The sequence below is a fragment of the Pieris napi genome, chromosome 3, assembly GCF_905475465.1.
Source record: "Pieris napi chromosome 3, ilPieNapi1.2, whole genome shotgun sequence".
NCBI lineage: Eukaryota > Metazoa > Arthropoda > Insecta > Lepidoptera > Pieridae > Pieris > Pieris napi.
The window spans coordinates 13186073-13205072 of NC_062236.1; the positions used below are offsets into that span (position 1 = coordinate 13186073).

The following is a 19000-nucleotide window of genomic DNA, read 5'->3' on the forward strand; positions in this document are numbered from 1 at the left end:
TATTTTAAAACGATGAGGCGCTTAGATGCGGTTTCTGTCCGGGAGGCTTCCTCCATATTTTCTACACTATTTTGTTATTTGTTGTACTAGTGTACACTAAAGCTAAGAATCATCAGTATGGTTAAGAAAAACACAGCTTGATTAATGATTTTCCTTTTTAACAAGACTTTTAATGAACATTGTGCGTTGCAAACTGAAATTATTGTTCAACGTAACCCCGCTTTCAACGTATTGATTAGCTAAAACGAGCTAGGCCACTGAGTCACGAAGCCGGGATGCACTTCATAAAGAGAGTTTCATTTGCAAGAGAAGGTTCTGATATACGAAGCTTTCTACTTTACAAAACAAAATGATTAAACTGTTTTATTAATAATGAGTTGATTTAACCTAGTTTATTTAGTTAGTAATAATAAAAACATTCACTCATCGTAGGTATATCGTAAACGTCACTTAAAAATAGTCCCATTCCCCCAAATTGCATTTACGCTAAAATAATAGACATAATATTACATTCATCAAAATGTTATATATTTAGTTTATTACAAAAACTAAATAAATTCATGAGCAAAATGGGATTGGCTGGAGTGATATTGCCCTCGTTATAATCCACGAAACCCCATGACATTATAATACTTAACCCTTCATGGTGTAAGGAAAAAACCAATCAATTAGATACAATCTATCATTGAATAATATGCATATTTTTAAAAAATTTGGCCCCCATAAGGCCCTTAAATAGGTCAAGAACGTTTAAGCAATTAAGTTTGTTAACGAAATAGGTAACTTATACAAACAACCAATTGATATTTAATTTCCATTGTATTTACTATCGGAGTAAGATAAATTAAATAGGATTCGACTGGTAATTCATTTTTTTTTTATTGTGAAATCCTAATTATTATGTTATATATAGTGCGAGTGTTGTAGATTGCTCCTATATAGTATATTACGACGGAATTATATGTATAGTTAGTTATATAGTTATATGCTCGCTAGAGTTCGCTGATTGCCTTTACTGAGTTTCTAACCAAATCTTTTCAGGTCCTAGTGATACAACATGTAGATGTATGCATGTTCTCAAATGGGAAGTTCAAAAATGTAGTGGCACTCCTACAAGGATCAGGGACACCAATTCCACCTGAGCAGACCCACAATGATTCATATGTACTAACACCTCACAGAGGTAAGTTGCTGTTGCCAACCGCATGAAGACGCTGAGGAAGGTCGTTATAAGATATATCTGTGCTAATATCTTGATACAGCATTGGTTTCAAACCTAGTTTCGGATGAGCGTGTTTAAACACCGTGTGTTGGTTTCAAAAATATTCTATCAGTGATCAGTATCTTGTGCCTGACACACGCAACACAAGCCGGTTTCGTCACAATAGTTTCCTTCACCATTCGAGCAAATGTTAAATGCGCACTTAGACAGAAAGTCCAATGGTGCACAACCGGGGATCGAACCAACGACCTCAAGAATGAGTTTCAAAAATTAATACATTCAAGGTACACCAACATTAATCTGCTACCATTTAAGTACTTATATTGGGTAAAAACTAGATAATATCTTGATATTATGGTGATGATATCAGTTTTCTTATACATTACAGGTGTCACCAAAAATTGGATAGCACTCGAGGACTCCTATTCAAAAACTGGTGCAAGTCTAGCTTCAACTGTTCTATGTAACTCCGAGTCTAATGATGATCGTAATGTATTCGCTATTTACGTGTCCTACTATGTGAAAGTTAAGTTAACACTTAGCGCAATGGGTGGGGACGTTTCCGTCAAACTACCATTTACCCTAACCCACTCCTGCATCAACGAAGCCCCAACTGACAGCGTAACAGAAGAAGCAACCCATAAAATGATTCTAGAAGGTAAAGAAAAAAAAGCAGAAGTAAAAGACCAGAACAGCAACGGAGAAACAATTAATGAAGCGGATGAAACGTCGCCAGAGAATCATAGATGCATTGCGGATGTGCTGGTAAATATTGAGAATCAAAAGACTAGACCAAAAATGACTGGACAGAGAGAAACGTCGATTGTCAAATGTAATAATGAAGAATTGGATTTGATTGAGAAATATCCCGGCTCAGATACGTGATCCGATGAAATAGTAAAAGTTGAATCGAATGTAATGAATTCGATTAAGTCGTGTAGTGAGGTCCAAATGAAGGGTAGCTTTGCAGAGAATTTGAAAAGAGCTGTCTGTTGTATTGATAGAAGAAGACAGTCGTAGTGTTCATTTCAATTTATTTTTTGTATATAATGCTGTTTAATTCGACAAAATTTAGTTATTCTGCTGGGTCTGTGTTCCTAGTATCCAACTTAAATAAGTGCACAAAATTCGTTTTTGATTTCACTTCTAAAAAAACTCATTCCATTTAATTGTTAACATCAAATCAAGGGTACCAAAGACATTAAAAACTTTATAGAAAAATTGAACCAAAGCTTATTAAAAGAACTCAATTCGAAAGACTAAACGAAAGTCAATCATAGGTTAAAGAGTAGATTTAAGAAAAAAATTCTAGTCGTTATTTTTTTATGAACAGTGCATAAATATTGGGATTTCCGAACCGAGTGACGGTTTACCATCCTGTAAAATTTGTATATACTCAAACTGAAAAATAAGTTCAAATATGGCAATACACCTTAAAAATTTCAAATCGTTAATATTCCACACCTGTAGAAAGTAGATTGAAATAGTCTTAAAAACTGAACAAATTATTCTTTAAACAAAGTTATTATTCTTTGATTTTATCAACAATGTAGCCAAAAATCTAAAACACAACAGTTATGTATTAAATTGTACACAAAAATCGTATTCGTTGACATAGTTTTAAGTTGATATTGTATTATATTATATAGTAATGTTTCCCTACATAAAATAGTCTCCAAGTTAAATTTTTTTGGAATTATAACAGATAAAAGTCGGCGAAACTTTTACGCTTAGATACTAATACCTATATTAATAGTTCAGTCCTAAGTTAAATTTTGCGTCTACAAAGTCCTGTCTAGAGATATAATGAGAGATAAAATAACGAATTATGTTTATATATATTGTTACGTCAGATATTAAATAGCTTGTCGTACTGTTACTATCGTCTTAGTAGCTTATATTATTTTCTCACTTAAAAGAAAAAATGTGTATACAAAATTAAAAAAAAATTGTATGTATTTAGGTTTTCAATAATATATTTCATCCGCAATCAGAGTTGACCTTTACATTTTTTATCTATTTACTTTGGTAGTAATATCAATTAAACTCTGCTAATCATCTATTACCCTATTAATTGACTACTGATTAAAGTAGTAGTTTCCGTTTGGATTTTAATTATCCTTACCTAAAAACTTATAAAAAATCTTTACGAAAGTGCATATCGTTGAAAGAACGACTCTGTGCGTTAATGTTCGGATAAATGCTCTAACATATTCACCACTACGAGTGAAAAAACTGTATCTGTACAGGGCCAGCCATTAATAACAATTAAGCTTGTCTGCACTAATGTGAATAAACTGTAAGAGATTGTCTTAAACAATAATAATGGGTTTGTTCCACAAACAATAAGTGAAAAACTGTTTGAATTTAAACAGGTTTATTAATTTGTAAATTCATTTAACTTTGCTACACTCTCATTTACTAATACTTCTTAAATTAAGGCCGAGAACTGACAGAAACTATGCCTTTCGATCGCCATATATGTATTTAAAACTGAATATAATTTCGATATATTCGGTTTGATCCGATGATATTTCATATGTATAAAACATTTTCTTCTATTTTTAGAACATTGTGCTGTTTGTAATCGGTACTAAATCAACAGACTTTTGATATTTTAATGCTCAAAAACTACGTGAGCCTACCGTAATGTAACATTGACATCAAAATTTCTTCAGTAGTTTTTATTAGAAAGTATAACAAATGTGCTAACCTATATGATCCTTAATAACAGTGGTAATCGATAGTAGGATAGAAGTTATAATACTTCGGTCTAGTATTAATTAAGTTTTATTATAATTTAGGCAATGCAACTACTTTACATTGCAGAAAATGTTGTAAAGAGTACAACTTCATATAATTGTTAATAAAACAAAATGCTTTCCACTTTTGGTATTAAATAATATTTGCTATAATAAGCAGCCTACTATCTTTGTAATACATAAGTTAACTATACTGTTAAATTCGATTCTAGAATTAATTCATTTGATTGTGTGTGTAAAATAATGACTGGTGTAAATATTTACTGTAATTTATTAAATGTTTTTGATTATAAGATCTTTTATTTCAGTAACTAAACCAGTAAAGACACACTGACTATGTATTATATGAATACTATACCTAGTCCAGCCATAAGTTCTGTTACAAATGAAAATGCATTTTTTTAAATAAAGTAATGTAATATTATTAAAATTTATACCTACATATTTATTAAAACCTCAGCAAAAAATATTCTATTCGACATGGCCACCTTTGGTTTTATTCAGGCCTTTAATATGTTTGGCCACGAATCAATGGATTTACGCACTGTTTCCAAGGAAATTTCGCCTCTGCTTGCTCCAAAGATTTTTTAAGAGACTCAATGTCGCCGGGTCGTTTAGAGAAGGCCTCCTTGCAGCAGCTTGTCCTCTAAAACTGATCATAATGTGAAGTCTAAAGTCTTGAGGTCTGGGCTAGATGAGGGCCAGTCTTCAGCTGTTATAAAGTCCGAAACGTTGGTATCGAGCCAGGCTTGGGTAGTTCGTGCCTCGTGATCAGGTGCAGAATCCTGCTGGCAAGTCCAAGGTATATTTTTAAAAAGTGTATTGCTGAGAGGTTTCACAACCTGATCCACGACTGTATCTTGATGCAGTTTGGCTGCAGTTTTCATTTCTTTTTAACAAAAATGTAGTTTTGTGACTCCTTGATAAGACACGGCCCACCAAACCATCACTGACGCAGAATGATTACTACGTTGTACCTTTCGGACCATTTGGTCAGCTTCTTTAGAACTGTGAGCGTACACTTTATCATTTTGCTTATTGAAGTGTTCAATCGTGAATTTTTTTTTTTTTCGGTAAAGAGGATATTTCTGTGCTGGTATCGCGTTCGCGCGTTTATCGCAGGTGGTATCGCGACAGTAGGCGTATTTATCGATCCACTCTCTTTTAATGTAAAGATTGATTTAGGGCATGTTGTGTATATCGACGATAAGCACCGAGCATCAGGTCTTGTTTTATAATACGCGACAGAGTCCTAGCGGGAATCTTCATTTCTCGCCATGAAATTTCTTGCTTCCTAATCGGGTCTTCTGGCTTTAACAGCATAACAGCCTTTTTAGTTCTAACAGCACGCGGCCGCTCCGATTTTTTATTGTCGTCGACAGACGAAGTGTTGTATCTGTTTATAGTACGCTATACGAACATACGGCTGATACCAAGCTTTTGAAGTGTCTGGAATTTGACCGACGGCTCCATACCCACTTTGTGCAAGGCGATCACTACAATCCTATTTTCTTTAACACCCATCCATATTGTAATTTGATAATGAACAGAAAAAACATGTAAAATGGCGCAAAATCGATAGAAGTTTTTAAAATAATATACTTGTTCCAAATTCGAAATAATTAAAAAGTTAAAAAAAAATCATTTTCATTTGTAATAGAACTTATGGCCAGACTAGTTATATTTGCTTATATAAATATAAAATCACAACAAGCAAAAGAATATAAAATAATTTAAAACTTTAAGGAAACTTAAAGTAGGAATGGGTAATAAAACGTGTATACTGCCTTGCAATTCTGTAACTCACTTCTCGAACTCTCATAGCGGTTTTCGCAGCGGCGGTCGCGCTCAAATCAGTCGTGAAGCAGTCATTTTATGATTTGGCATTCTGATAAAAAAATTAAAATGACTGGTTTACGACTGATTCGAGCGCGACCGCCGCTGTGAAAACCGCTGTGTGAGTTACAGAATCGCAAGGCTGTATACTGAATTTAAGACATTGCAACTGTTTCACGTTTCCTTCTAGATTGGCTGTATAAAATTGGCTCATTTTACTACATGCACTATATTGACGATGGCTTCCGAGGTTATTAAAATAATATTTATTCTGCTATTCTGCTAGTTTGGTACAGCCCGTAAAGGGCTCTTGAAATTTACATTCCCGTATGTTGCTTGATCCAAGGAACGTATTTGATCACATTAGTCGACACTTCTGGTACACCATAGCCGCAGGGTACAACACCAACAGACACGACACCAACTAACGACAAATCTTTAACGATGGGACCACCAGAGTCTCCCTGTAAAGAAACAATGTTCTTTAATTTAGATCTACATAGGATATTCTGCCGATGAGAAGGGAAATGAATGATGAAGAGGTGCGTTTCATTGTGATTGGGCAAATGGAATGAAGTGTCATGTGTGTCAATGCGTGGTAAACTAGAGATACCGTTGCTGGTCTCATCATCATCCAAAAAAGAAGGAGTAAGCTTTCTTTAGTTAATATTAATCCTGCTTTCTTACCTTACATCCTCCGGTCCCTTGCTTGGCAGTCATACAGAGCTGTTTGTCAGTGATAGGGAAAGACTTTCCACGTTTTCCGTAGAATTCCTTGTATTTCTGATCACATTCATTGGTGCCTATAGATGTGAAGTTTAACATTTGCAGATTATCGGGAATGTCGCCATCAGTCTGAAATATGTTTTGTTAAGACATTTTAATTCTATCTTGCCCTGGGATTGAAATAGGAAAAAAATAACAATTAAATTTGCAACTCACTCCCATTTCTCCCCATCCAGTCAACATGAGGTTGGAGCCGGGTGGCGTTTCCTGGGTTGGCATTACGGCTGGTTGAACTTTATCGTTGTAAACGATTGGTGTAGTTGTTTTTAATAAACACAGGTCGTTGGCCTGAGTCGAAGGGTTGTAGTTCTCGTGAAGTATGTACGACTCGAGGTTGTATCTTTGACCTCCCGATCTAAGATGGTTGGTACCGACCACCACGCTCAACATTGATAGATATTGCCCGTAACTGAAAAGGGTATATTTCCAAAATTACAAATAACTTACTGAATTTCAAAGAACAATATGCAGTGTATTAGACCGAGAGTTTCTGCTTTAATACATTTACTCCTTATTCTGTTTTGATCGCAGTCTGCATTGCGAATTCAATGTACCTAAATACATAAAACGTTTTGCCGACATCAATGGCTAGAGGATTAAAATTAAAGATTCTTGAGACCCAGAACTAAAGGGAGCAATGCTTACGTTTGGTGATGGGTTTCCCATTTACCTGTACATGCAGTGAGCAGCAGTTAAAAGCCATCTTTCATTGAGGACACTAGCGCCGCAATTGTGTTGCCAATAACCGAATCTTATAGACGCCTGCCAGTTAGCTAATCCTTCGGGAGCATCCTGCCCGCCAAGGATAGTTTGTTGTATATCTCTTTTGCCTTCAAGAAATATAATAATTCTTTATAATAATAACGTAACGCCGACTTTTGTAATGGCTTATGCATTTTGTGACTGATGAATAAAGTTTATTTTATTTTTACATTTTTGGTACAGAAACAGAAAACAGATTGATTAAATACATACAGTTATTACACACTAAACAACATTTGTAAACCTGAAGTCCAATTACATCTATACACAGCGTTTTAGTGGCATCTTTAGTGCTGGTTTAGGTTTACTTTGACTTGACTATGATATTCAGCTACCCAGTGCTATGGTACACTGGTTGTCGAACATTTATATTTTTAACACGTTTTTATTTTTAACAAGTTCATAAAGTTCATACAATTGACATACAAGGAACAAACTGAATGCATAATAATAATCATATGTTTGCTCACCCACAGCTACTCCGATGAGGCCCAAAAATAGGATGATTTTTTTCATTTCTTTGCTCCCTTGATTATGGTCGTATTGAGAATGCTTCGGTATCAAATTAAGACAGTATTTATACAAATTTTGTAATTTAGCGATTGTAGAAATAAATAAATAATTAATTATTGACGTAAAACGTGACGCATTTTGTTGGTTTTAATAATTTGAAACAAAATTATATACAGATATAAAAGCGAAAAGCAATTTTAACATATAATTAAAAATTACTAAAGAAAACGATAATTTAAATTTGGTAAAAAGAAAACAATTAATAAGTCGCTGTTTTTGTCAGTCGTCAAGTCAAATCATTTATTTTAATTAGACCATGTACAGCTTGCTGGTTAGTGGACTGTGTTTTTAAAATTTATATGTATTCAATGTCAGAAGTATCTGAATAGTATATGTAATGTATGTATGAGCAAGCTGCACTAGATGACTAAATATATGGGAGACGTAAGAACCTAACAACCCTACGGATCCCTAAGCCCTACAGACGTACCCTAACACATAAATAGTGAATATATAAATCCCTGGCATCTTGTGCAGTTTTAGTCGATTTCATACTTTTGTAAAGAACGGTTCAGTGGCTGTGATATATAGTTTTTAACAATAAATAGTGAGCCCTGAGTACATACCTCGATATAGCGTTGACCTAATCACGAGAAAAAGGCACTTGTCAGTCGTAGAGATATAGAGACAATTAGTATAGGAATATTGAGAGGTTAGACTGATAACAATTACTTTGCCTTTAAAAAAACCACAAATAGTTCATACACATAGACACTCACTACGCAATATATGATTGAGAGTGTAATTAGATAAGTTAACTTGGCTAAAATCTAATTAATTTCAAATGCAGCTGAACTAATTTTATATCAAAATTCGCTGTGGAATTGCAAAATCATCACAAATCGAATGTATCTGTTTCAAAAAATTATTGATCCAACAAAATGAATAAAATAAATTTTCTTCTATAATAAAAATAGAACTCACCGCAACTGCTCAGTGCAAGAAAAAGAAATGTTACAAACAGGCTATTCATAATGATAGATTCATTATAAATAGCCTAAGATAACACAGAAGAAACCTTATTTATACTCAAGACAAAACTTTAATTTACATAGAAAACCGATATTTAAGCACAACTATAACTCGTTAGATAACATTATTTTAACTAGTATTTCTGATCCCGGAGGCAGACCCTGTTTTCTGAAAGGAACTTACGAGTTGTCGTCACCTTTGCTATTTATGTATAATTAAACAAAATGTAATAAATAATTTTATAAAAAAAATATTTTACAGATCTCATATCACATTCTAGGTCAAGTTTTCGAGTTATTTTTTCAATAGGTTTAAGGAAGTTTGAAAGCAGAAACGAAGATGAGAAATCATCTGCAATCTGCTTCTAGAAGCAATATGTTCTGAATTGACAGCAGCCTCTAGCCCTTTCGGGACGGCCAGTCATTTCTTAGACTGGTCGACGTTCCTCTTCTTAGGTTAAGATAACTTCTGTCTATCTGTGAAACACAGGTAAAAATTGTTAAGGCTATATGGTAAGTAATCTTCCTTAATAAAGTCGGATTTATAATTGATATTTCTAAGAAGCCACGAACGAGAACACGTTAACCACTATACCGTGGCGATTTTCTAATATAATCAAAAACTATCAACAAGATTTTATTTAAATGGCATGTATCCGAACAAAATTAGGGTGATTAAACATTAATTGAGTTGTAAATTTTTACAAAATTCATAATTGCAATGTTATCGTTATTAGCTTGATAGCAATATGGAAGTAGACAATATAGTTAAAAGTATAAATGATTTACCATGAGCCCCTAGGCAGCAACGTTAGCATAGTAAATGAACTTCTCAAAACTCAAAACTCAAAATATCTTTATTCAAGTGGGTAACCAAGTACACTTTTGAATCGTCAAGTTAAATTAATCGTTAATTTACATTTACTACCAGTTCGCAAGTCAAGGGCGTAGAGCGGGTAAGAAGAACTGGCAAGAAACTTTCCGCCACTCTTTTTAATCGCCAGGTATTGTCATACAAATTCTTTGAACTGGAGCAATTCAATCCCAAGGATTAGGATCATTTAAGTAGTCCTCAAATTTATAAAAAGCTTTGTTGATTAGTTTCCGTTCAACGACGGCTTTGAATTTATTTAGTGATAATACTCTAATTTCGCTTGGGAGTTTGTTGTAAAAACGAATACAATTTCCATATAAGGAGTGGTTTATCTTTTGGAGACTGGTTGGTCGTACACTCAAATTAGTTCTATTTCGCGTATTATACTGGTGAATGTCACCATTTGTTTTAAAATCGTTTATATTTTTTTGGACATACAACAAGGCTTCAAGAATATATTGACCAGATAGTGTCATAATATTTAATTCCTTAAACATATTCCGTACCGACTCCCTCGGTGAAACACAACAAATACCCCGAACAGCCCGCTTCTGCAGCACAAATATGGATTGAACCTCTGCAGCAGCACCCCACAGTAGAATACCGTACGACATTACGCTGTGAAAGTAGCTATGATAAACAATTTTTGCCGTGTCCCTATCAGTAAACTGTCGGATTTTCTTTACTGCATATGCTGCAGAGCTGAGCCTATTCGAAAGAGTATCTATGTGCGGGCCCCATTGGAGTTTACTATCTATTGTTATGCCTAGAAAAACAGTTTTGTCAACAAAGTTTAGTTTACTGTCCTTAATTTTCAGGTTACCAATATCTCGCTTTACGCTAGTAGTTGTAAATCTAATACATTTTGTTTTATTCTCATTAAGCAGCCCTGCGATTCTGTAACTCACTGTTAATCCGTGAGTCCACTACGCAGTAACAGCGCTCCCTTCGTCACTGACGTAATTTTTGGAATCTCATGGTATTCTGTTAAGAAATTTTACATTACGTCTTGATAAGTGGAGGTAGGTAACCTAGTGAGTTGTTGTCTATTAATATCGTGACAATTGACTCATTTTATTTTATAAAAAGAGTTAATTGTCAAAATTTTCATCATACATAAACAAAATATTTTTAATAAAACAAAATAGAGAACAAAATGGTCGACGTTTGAAATAAAATTAATAATATTAAAAAAAAGATAAACTGCCCTGCTATTCTGTAACTCGCTTCACACACTCTCAGCGCTGAGTTTTGCTGTCAAATCGTTCGTTTCGGTGTCATGTTACAATTTGGTATTCTGTTAAACAATAACCGCGACAAAAGCGCCGCTCAAATGAGATTGTTCACATTTGGAACTAAAATTTGGCACTGCTACACTTACGCTCCAAAATTGTTGGTATTTGGTATTCTGATACATACCATTTGACATCTCATCTCATTTAAATGTACATTTTGTACGTCAAATTAAAAGTTGCTCTTCCCTCGCTGAAATCGTCATTTACCAGTGAATTAGCCATTTTTAGCGAAGTTAAAACTTGTTTTATGTGAAAATATTCTAACATAGGACAATCTATATGTATCTTGGGGTAAGTTTATAAAATAATATTTATCAATACAGCATTATTTTACGAAAAAAATTATATATATAAACATTAAGCTTCGTGAAATTGAACTTTGTTATTGTTACAGAAGGCCCGTTTCCACTTTTAAAGTTTAAACCTCTATTTCAAGAAATAAATGATGTAATCCATTAAAAAATACTTAATATAATATCTATAGATGGCGAAGAAAATGTAGGCACGAAACGACCAATTGGCGTTGGTTATTATCGCTTTTTTCCAATACTCAAGAAATTATATGGTATTGACGAAACCTAGAACATATGCTGCTGAGATGAACGAAGAGTCTAGTAGGGTAGGGCGGGGCTAGTTGAGCAATTTTTCACTTGCTTGGATATAGCTCCTCAATGATAAGTCTCAATGAGTTGTTATGTGTCCTGATGGATTAGTAATTTATCCCTCAACAAAAGTGTCCATAGTATTTTTTTGTAACAAGTCTTATATAATAGCTACAGATGTTTAAATGCAGAAAGTCAAGTATGCTCAATGTACCCCATAGGTGGGGTAAGTTGAGCAAGGGTATGGGGCAAGTTGAGCACTAAGAATGTCTAGGCCAAACCATGGGTTCTATGTTAACTTGAGATGAAATAAAATATGTGTTAGACAGTCAGCTTATTATTTATAGTCTTTTATTGACAGAACAACAAAATTTAAAGAAAATTTCTTTGTATAATTAACCGAAACTAGAATCAACAAAACATGAGCATCCATATCTATTCATTACTTCCGATAATTTCTAAAAAAGATTATCAAGGCTGGTGGGTTCTGGTTTCTGTATGGATAGCTACGATTTTTTTGTTTTTAAAACATCATCAACCATTCTTTTCCGGAAATCTTTTTTGCAATTCAGCTTGGTGGAATTTCAGCACACTCTTAGGCAAGGCGATGGACGTCTTTTAGAGAAAAATGCCATTTGTAGCAAGAATTTTTTCAGCAATTCTCTTGTAAGAGAGGATATACTTCCCTCGGTGTTGTATAAGCCCATAAATGAATCATCACCTTCATTTAATTTATTTAAAAGTCAACCAATACCGAATTCTTTAGCGGCGGCACACTTTTTCCCTCATCGTGGACAGCCTTTGCAGCATTATTTAAGTATTCAGTAGTGTAAGAACATCTCCTCCTCTTGTAAGCATCCAAACAAAAATAAAAGATTCATTACTCATCAGTTGTTTAAGTCGTAGAGTTAGTTGAGCTATAGTTGCTCATCTTACCCCAACCCGGAATTTTAAAAGAAAAGTAGGATTGTAAATAAATGCCTAGAATTAGACCCAAAACCTATTTACAAATCAAAAATACAATAATCTTCTGAAAGATTAACACTCTCCTGATTGAAAACAGAGAACATTTGACAAGGACAGACGAAAACTTGCGATAAACAATGTTTTTACTTTTTGGTCACAAAATAAACAAAACGCCGTGACACTTCACTCACTCGTCGAGCTGCCACTAGCTATCGTGCGATGATTACCTCTCCTACGACTCCTTCTTTTCGCTATTTGATACTCCCGCGTAAGGTGAATAGTTTCCGAGATATTTCGATTGCCCAACTTGCCCCTATGCTCAACTAGCCCCGCTCTACCCTAAATACTAAATAGATGATCTAAGGTAAACATTTTGATTACTTTAGCATTAAAAATATAATTTTTATCCAAGAACCAATTTTTCGATGCAGTCTTGATCATGTCTTGTCTCCAGCAGAGATAAGTCGAACAAAAAACGATAAATAAGATAGGTAAATATTGTAATATATTTGTATTTTTCTACTATACTAAAATTATAAATCTAATAATTTCAGAGATCCCCAAATGTTCAAAATTCCTGATAGAAAAATACATTCTGCCTTTGAAGAAGAAGAATATTACATGTGTATCATACAACAAGGCCCCTGGATATAAAAAGACACAATAGTGCAGACATTTTCAAATTATTGAATTTCGACTATCCTTCAATGTATAATAAATGATAACACAGTACAATTTCGGTTCCTATATTTTTATAAAATATATTGATATAACATTAAGGTTTTGGATAAAAACATTATTCTGCTTTACACAAGTATGAAATACCATCATTACATACATGATGGTTTAAGTACTTATTAAGCTTTTTTAAATTTATCGTTCATAACTATTACTTTTTACAAACTAATTAGAAAATATATTAAAATAAATATATTTGTCTACAAAATAAAGTAGATGTTATTGATTAGCTCTATGTGAGGCTGGGTTTTAATTAGTTTTTATTATACTTAAGTTTGTTTTACTGAAAGTTATTTTGTAGTGTGTTAAAAGTTTACTATAATCATTAAATTAAATGTTTAAGTTATTATATTGTTCTTTTATTCACCTATAAAGTAACATGGCTTATATATTTTTCATTTCGGCTTAGCTATGTATTTAACTCGGTTACTACGTTTTCTATAGGCAGTCATTAAATAAGTGGTAGATTTAATTAATCATTTTATTAATATAATATTATTAGATACAAAAAAAAATATTATGAAGTACACAATTATCTTAAACACGGTAATACAATTTTTCATATAAAAATCATAGTTGTCCAAACTGCATTCAAAATAGATTAGTGGTCTCGGTTTAATATCTCTTCTTAACATTTCAATAATTGGTCATTTTCTTCCTCATTCTTGACAACTACCACTGATGGCTGTAATACAATGATTATCTGTTAAAATTGTAAATAGGGAAATGTGGTAGGTCACTGTACTGACACAATAATATTGCATAGCAATTTAATTATTGTAAAGTTAAGGTAAATAATAAAAAAAAACTTGCATAAAACACACAAAAACTTATATATGGGATATCTTTGTATTTCTAAGTAAAGTATCTTAAAAACATGTTTGATAATATTATAACTAAGCCAAATATTATTAAAAGTTTTATGGTAACAAGGCTTAGTAATTTCGCACAGTATTTGATTCAGTACTATGAATAAAAAAAATCTTGAGCAAACCTATATTTAGACTCAAAAATCCAAATCCAAGTATGTACTTTAAAAACAATTATTTATTAATGAAACAAATCCAAATATGTTTAGTGTTAAAGTGTAGTCAGCAGCAATAACTATCTTTTGATTGCTTCATTAAATAAGTTATGGCAATGTTGTTTCCAACATTTAAAATTAACGTTGATCACTTGAAATGGTATGAATTTGAGCAATTGAAAGCTTATATATTTGATCCAACATACCTAACATGATTATTTATACTTGTATTCTGAAATCTGAACAATTAAATTAAATTCAACTTGATCAGTTAAAATTAATACTTCTTATATTTCATGAATGGAATTTGAAGTTAGGAAACCTAAAAATATTTTTTTATTTGACATTTTTAACCAACAATTTCATTATTCTTTACAATGTCGCTTCGATTTAACCTATTACATTTGACTTCAAATTTGCCATCAAACAAACAAACTTTGTTAACTGTTTTACTAGACACTACTTATTCCTATTTATTTACTATGATAGTTATTATATTTCTAAAATAGTTTTAATAGAATTCAGTTTTTATGAGTGTTAGTAAAAACATAGGTAATATTGTTGTTGTGTGTTTGACCTCTGAATCACTTAAAAAGGTTGCAATAGTAGTTTCATGGCATCTAAAAAGTACCAACACTTGCACTTACACAAATGAATAAATATATAAACACTAATTTTTCTTCTTTATAGATAGGTACCCTTTTATTTTATAATTACTCAACAAAATATTATCTGAAAACATTGGTATTAACCTTGGTTACCTTTAGTAACATTTTGAAAATTTAAAACACCTATCCATCCTGTTTACTTTGAATCCGTAGCCCATTTGCTGAGAGAATCACTTTTAGCGTGACATCATCTTTTATCTTTTTGTTAAGATAATATTCTTAAATGTTTTACAATATATCCAGATGTTAGGTATCCCTTGTTTCGTGCTGAAACATAATTAATATTTTTAAGTTTCTGTCGCTCATATACACCACGGCTGGTCAGTTGTCGGGTAAATACGAAATATAAACTCTTAATTGGAAGTTATAAACAAAATACGTAATTTTGTTTTATTAAAAATATTTTGCTTATGTATGATGAAAATTTTGACAATTAACTCTTTTTATCGGTTAAATCGAAGCGACATTGTAAAGAATAATGAAATTGTTGGTTAAAAATGTCAAATAAAAAAATATTTTTAGGTTTCCTAACTTCAAATTCCATTCATGAAATATAAGAAGTATTAATTTTAACTGATCAAGTTGAATTTAATTTAATTGTTCAGATTTCAGAATACAAGTATAAATAATCATGTTAGGTATGTTGGATCAAATATATAAGCTTTCAATTGCTCAAATTCATACCATTTCAAGTGATCAACGTTAATTTTAAATGTTGGAAACAACATTGCCATAACTTATTTAATGAAGCAATCAAAAGATAGTTATTGCTGCTGACTACACTTTAACACTAAACATATTTGGATTTGTTTCATTAATAAATAATTGTTTTTAAAGTACATACTTGGATTTGGATTTTTGAGTCTAAATATAGGTTTGCTCAAGATTTTTTTTATTCATAGTACTGAATCAAATACTGTGCGAAATTACTAAGCCTTGTTACCATAAAACTTTTAATAATATTTGGCTTAGTTATAATATTATCAAACATGTTTTTAAGATACTTTACTTAGAAATACAAAGATATCCCATATATAAGTTTTTGTGTGTTTTATGCAAGTTTTTTTTTATTATTTACCTTAACTTTACAATAATTAAATTGCTATGCAATACTATTGTGTCAGTACAGTGACCTACCACATTTCCCTATTTACAATTTTAACAGATAATCATTGTATTACAGCCATCAGTGGTAGTTGTCAAGAATGAGGAAGAAAATGACCAATTATTGAAATGTTAAGAAGAGATATTAAACCGAGACCACTAATCTATTTTGAATGCAGTTTGGACAACTATGATTTTTATATGAAAAATTGTATTACCGTGTTTAAGATAATTGTGTACTTCATAATATTTTTTTTTGTATCTAATAATATTATATTAATAAAATGATTAATTAAATCTACCACTTATTTAATGACTGCCTATAGAAAACGTAGTAACCGAGTTAAATACATAGCTAAGCCGAAATGAAAAATATATAAGCCATGTTACTTTATAGGTGAATAAAAGAACAATATAATAACTTAAACATTTAATTTAATGATTATAGTAAACTTTTAACACACTACAAAATAACTTTCAGTAAAACAAACTTAAGTATAATAAAAACTAATTAAAACCCAGCCTCACATAGAGCTAATCAATAACATCTACTTTATTTTGTAGACAAATATATTTATTTTAATATATTTTCTAATTAGTTTGTAAAAAGTAATAGTTATGAACGATAAATTTAAAAAAGCTTAATAAGTACTTAAACCATCATGTATGTAATGATGGTATTTCATACTTGTGTAAAGCAGAATAATGTTTTTATCCAAAACCTTAATGTTATATCAATATATTTTATAAAAATATAGGAACCGAAATTGTACTGTGTTATCATTTATTATACATTGAAGGATAGTCGAAATTCAATAATTTGAAAATGTCTGCACTATTGTGTCTTTTTATATCCAGGGGCCTTGTTGTATGATACACATGTAATATTCTTCTTCTTCAAAGGCAGAATGTATTTTTCTATCAGGAATTTTGAACATTTGGGGATCTCTGAAATTATTAGATTTATAATTTTAGTATAGTAGAAAAATACAAATATATTACAATATTTACCTATCTTATTTATCGTTTTTTGTTCGACTTATCTCTGCTGGAGACAAGACATGATCAAGACTGCATCGAAAAATTGGTTCTAGGATAATAATTATATTTTTAATGCTAAAGTAATCAAAATGTTTACCTTAGATCATCTATTTAGTATTTACTAGACTCTTCGTTCATCTCAGCAGCATATGTTCTAGGTTTCGTCAATACCATATAATTTCTTGAGTATTGGAAAAAAACGATAATAACCAACGCCGAGAAACCAATTGGTCGTTTCGTGCCTACATTTTCTTCGCCATCTATAGATATTATATTAAGTATTTTTTAATGGATTACATCATTTATTTCTTGAAATAGAGGTTTAAACTTTAAAAGTGGAAACGGGCCTTCTGTAACAATAACAAAGTTCAATTTCACAAAGCTTAATGTTTATATATATAACAATTTTGGAGCGTAAGTGTAGCAGTGCCAAATTTTAGTTCCAAATGTGAACAATCTCATTTGAGCGGCGCTTTTGTCGCGGTTATTGTTTAACAGAATACCAAATTGTAACATGACACCGAAACGAACGATTTGACAGCAAAAATCAGCGGATGGAAGCAGGTGTGTGAAGTGAGTTACAGAATCGCAGGGCTGTAAGTTATTTACATTAAACCAGTTAACCATGCGAGAGATAGAATTGTTTACATCGTCCAATAATACGTTATTCCTATTCACTTTAAATAGAAGTGAAGTGTCATCAGCAAACAATACCATCTCATGAACCTCGTTGACAAAGAATGGGAGGTCATTTATGTAAATCAGCTGATTCTGATTTTAGCTCAATATATTTTTTTTTAAACGGAACTGGACGTTTGGCCACAATCCCACCTGATGTTAAGTGAGATGCGGCCTATCGGAGGGCACGCCTATACAGGAGAGGCCTATTTAGCCTCTTAACTCTTTTGCTGTTACAAGGAACGAGAGTCCAAATCGTGTAGTGCACTTGGGCATGTTAACAATGAAGGGGTGAAACTCCAGCGTGGTTCTAGACGAGCGTTGTTTGAAAGGAGGTGACGAAATCAGGTTGTAAAGTTTCAAGCAGCATTCTCCGGAGTGTAATCTATAGAAGACTGAAGGGCATGACACTGTACGGCGATGGTCAAGTCTGAAGAGTTGAGATTTTCCCAACAATATGATCGATCTTCAGCGTGATTCTGGTTATGTATATCCATTGTTGAAGTTGGTAAATCTCTCAAATACAATTTAAAACTAATTGCTATGGAAAATCCAAGAAAGTTAATTAATTTGTTCAAGTAATGTTTATCACGTGAAAAATTTTGTACATTTAAATCTAAGCAAATCCCACGTCCACATCATCCAAGTCCTAGGCTTGGACCTGCTGCAGCCACGCTCATGCGCATTACCTACAGCTGCAGGTGATACAGGGCAAAAGGTGAACATTCTGCGCCTCAAAACAGGTTCCACTTAGTTCCTGCTAGGTTAATGGAAGCCCGTTGCTCGATGTCCGAAACCGAATTATGCCTTAACTTAAATTATTAATTATTTTATGCACCTATTTCCTGCGCTGCTTTCTGTTTTTAAATTAAAGTCTCAGAAGACAGAGGTTGTGTTCCCTGTGAAATGAGCATTAATTTCCTTTCTTTCTTAAAAATCTTGAAATCTCAATGAGTAACAAACATACAAGTTGTACAAAATCGTTTAGATATTTCTGAACGTTTCATTAAGTACCAAAACTAATTATGTTTTTTAAGGTAATTTCCGTGCTCACATAAGTATATCTTTGCTAATTTATTCATATTAAATTTAGTATAA

General features: G+C 32.3%; 2 protein-coding genes and 1 long non-coding RNA gene across 3 annotated transcripts in view; 1 reads left to right on the forward strand and 2 right to left on the reverse strand.

Annotated features, from left to right (window-relative positions):
• LOC125063300 (arrestin homolog) overlaps window positions 1-4274 on the forward strand; it is a 47439-nt gene extending 43165 nt beyond the window's left edge. Inside the window, exons 10-11 of the mRNA XM_047669698.1 lie at window positions 1042-1183; window positions 1611-4274. Of these exons, the coding sequence (XP_047525654.1) occupies window positions 1042-1183; window positions 1611-2107 (639 nt within the window). The 3' untranslated portion in view covers window positions 2108-4274. The remainder of the gene's footprint in view (window positions 1-1041; window positions 1184-1610) is intronic.
• A 1797-nt stretch (window positions 4275-6071) lies between these two features.
• On the reverse strand, window positions 6072-8036 carry LOC125063315 (chymotrypsin-1-like). Its single transcript, XM_047669719.1, has 5 exons — window positions 7839-8036; window positions 7277-7436; window positions 6763-7015; window positions 6508-6675; window positions 6072-6284 (listed from the first exon to the last, which is right to left on the reverse strand). The coding sequence occupies exons 1-5, from the start codon at window positions 7882-7884 to the stop codon at window positions 6138-6140; spliced, it is 774 nt and encodes a 257-aa protein (XP_047525675.1). The 5' UTR covers window positions 7885-8036; the 3' UTR covers window positions 6072-6137.
• Window positions 8037-14042: 6006 nt separating this feature from the next.
• Window positions 14043-15520, reverse strand: LOC125063324. The gene is made up of 2 exons (XR_007119497.1): window positions 15164-15520; window positions 14043-14072 (listed from the first exon to the last, which is right to left on the reverse strand). It is a non-coding gene; the product is annotated as an uncharacterized LOC125063324 (long non-coding RNA).
• Window positions 15521-19000: the final 3480 nt, after the last annotated feature.

Coding starts and splice junctions, on each gene's coding strand:
- LOC125063315 (XM_047669719.1), bottom strand. CDS start 7,884: ATGAAAAAAATCATCCTATTTTTGGGCCTCATCGGAGTAGCTGTGG. Junction 7,437..7,838: donor CCTCATCGGAGTAGCTGTGG/GTGAGCAAACAT, acceptor TATTTCTTGAAG/GCAAAAGAGATATACAACAA. Junction 7,016..7,276: donor GCTGCTCACTGCATGTACAG/GTAAATGGGAAA, acceptor TACCCTTTTCAG/TTACGGGCAATATCTATCAA.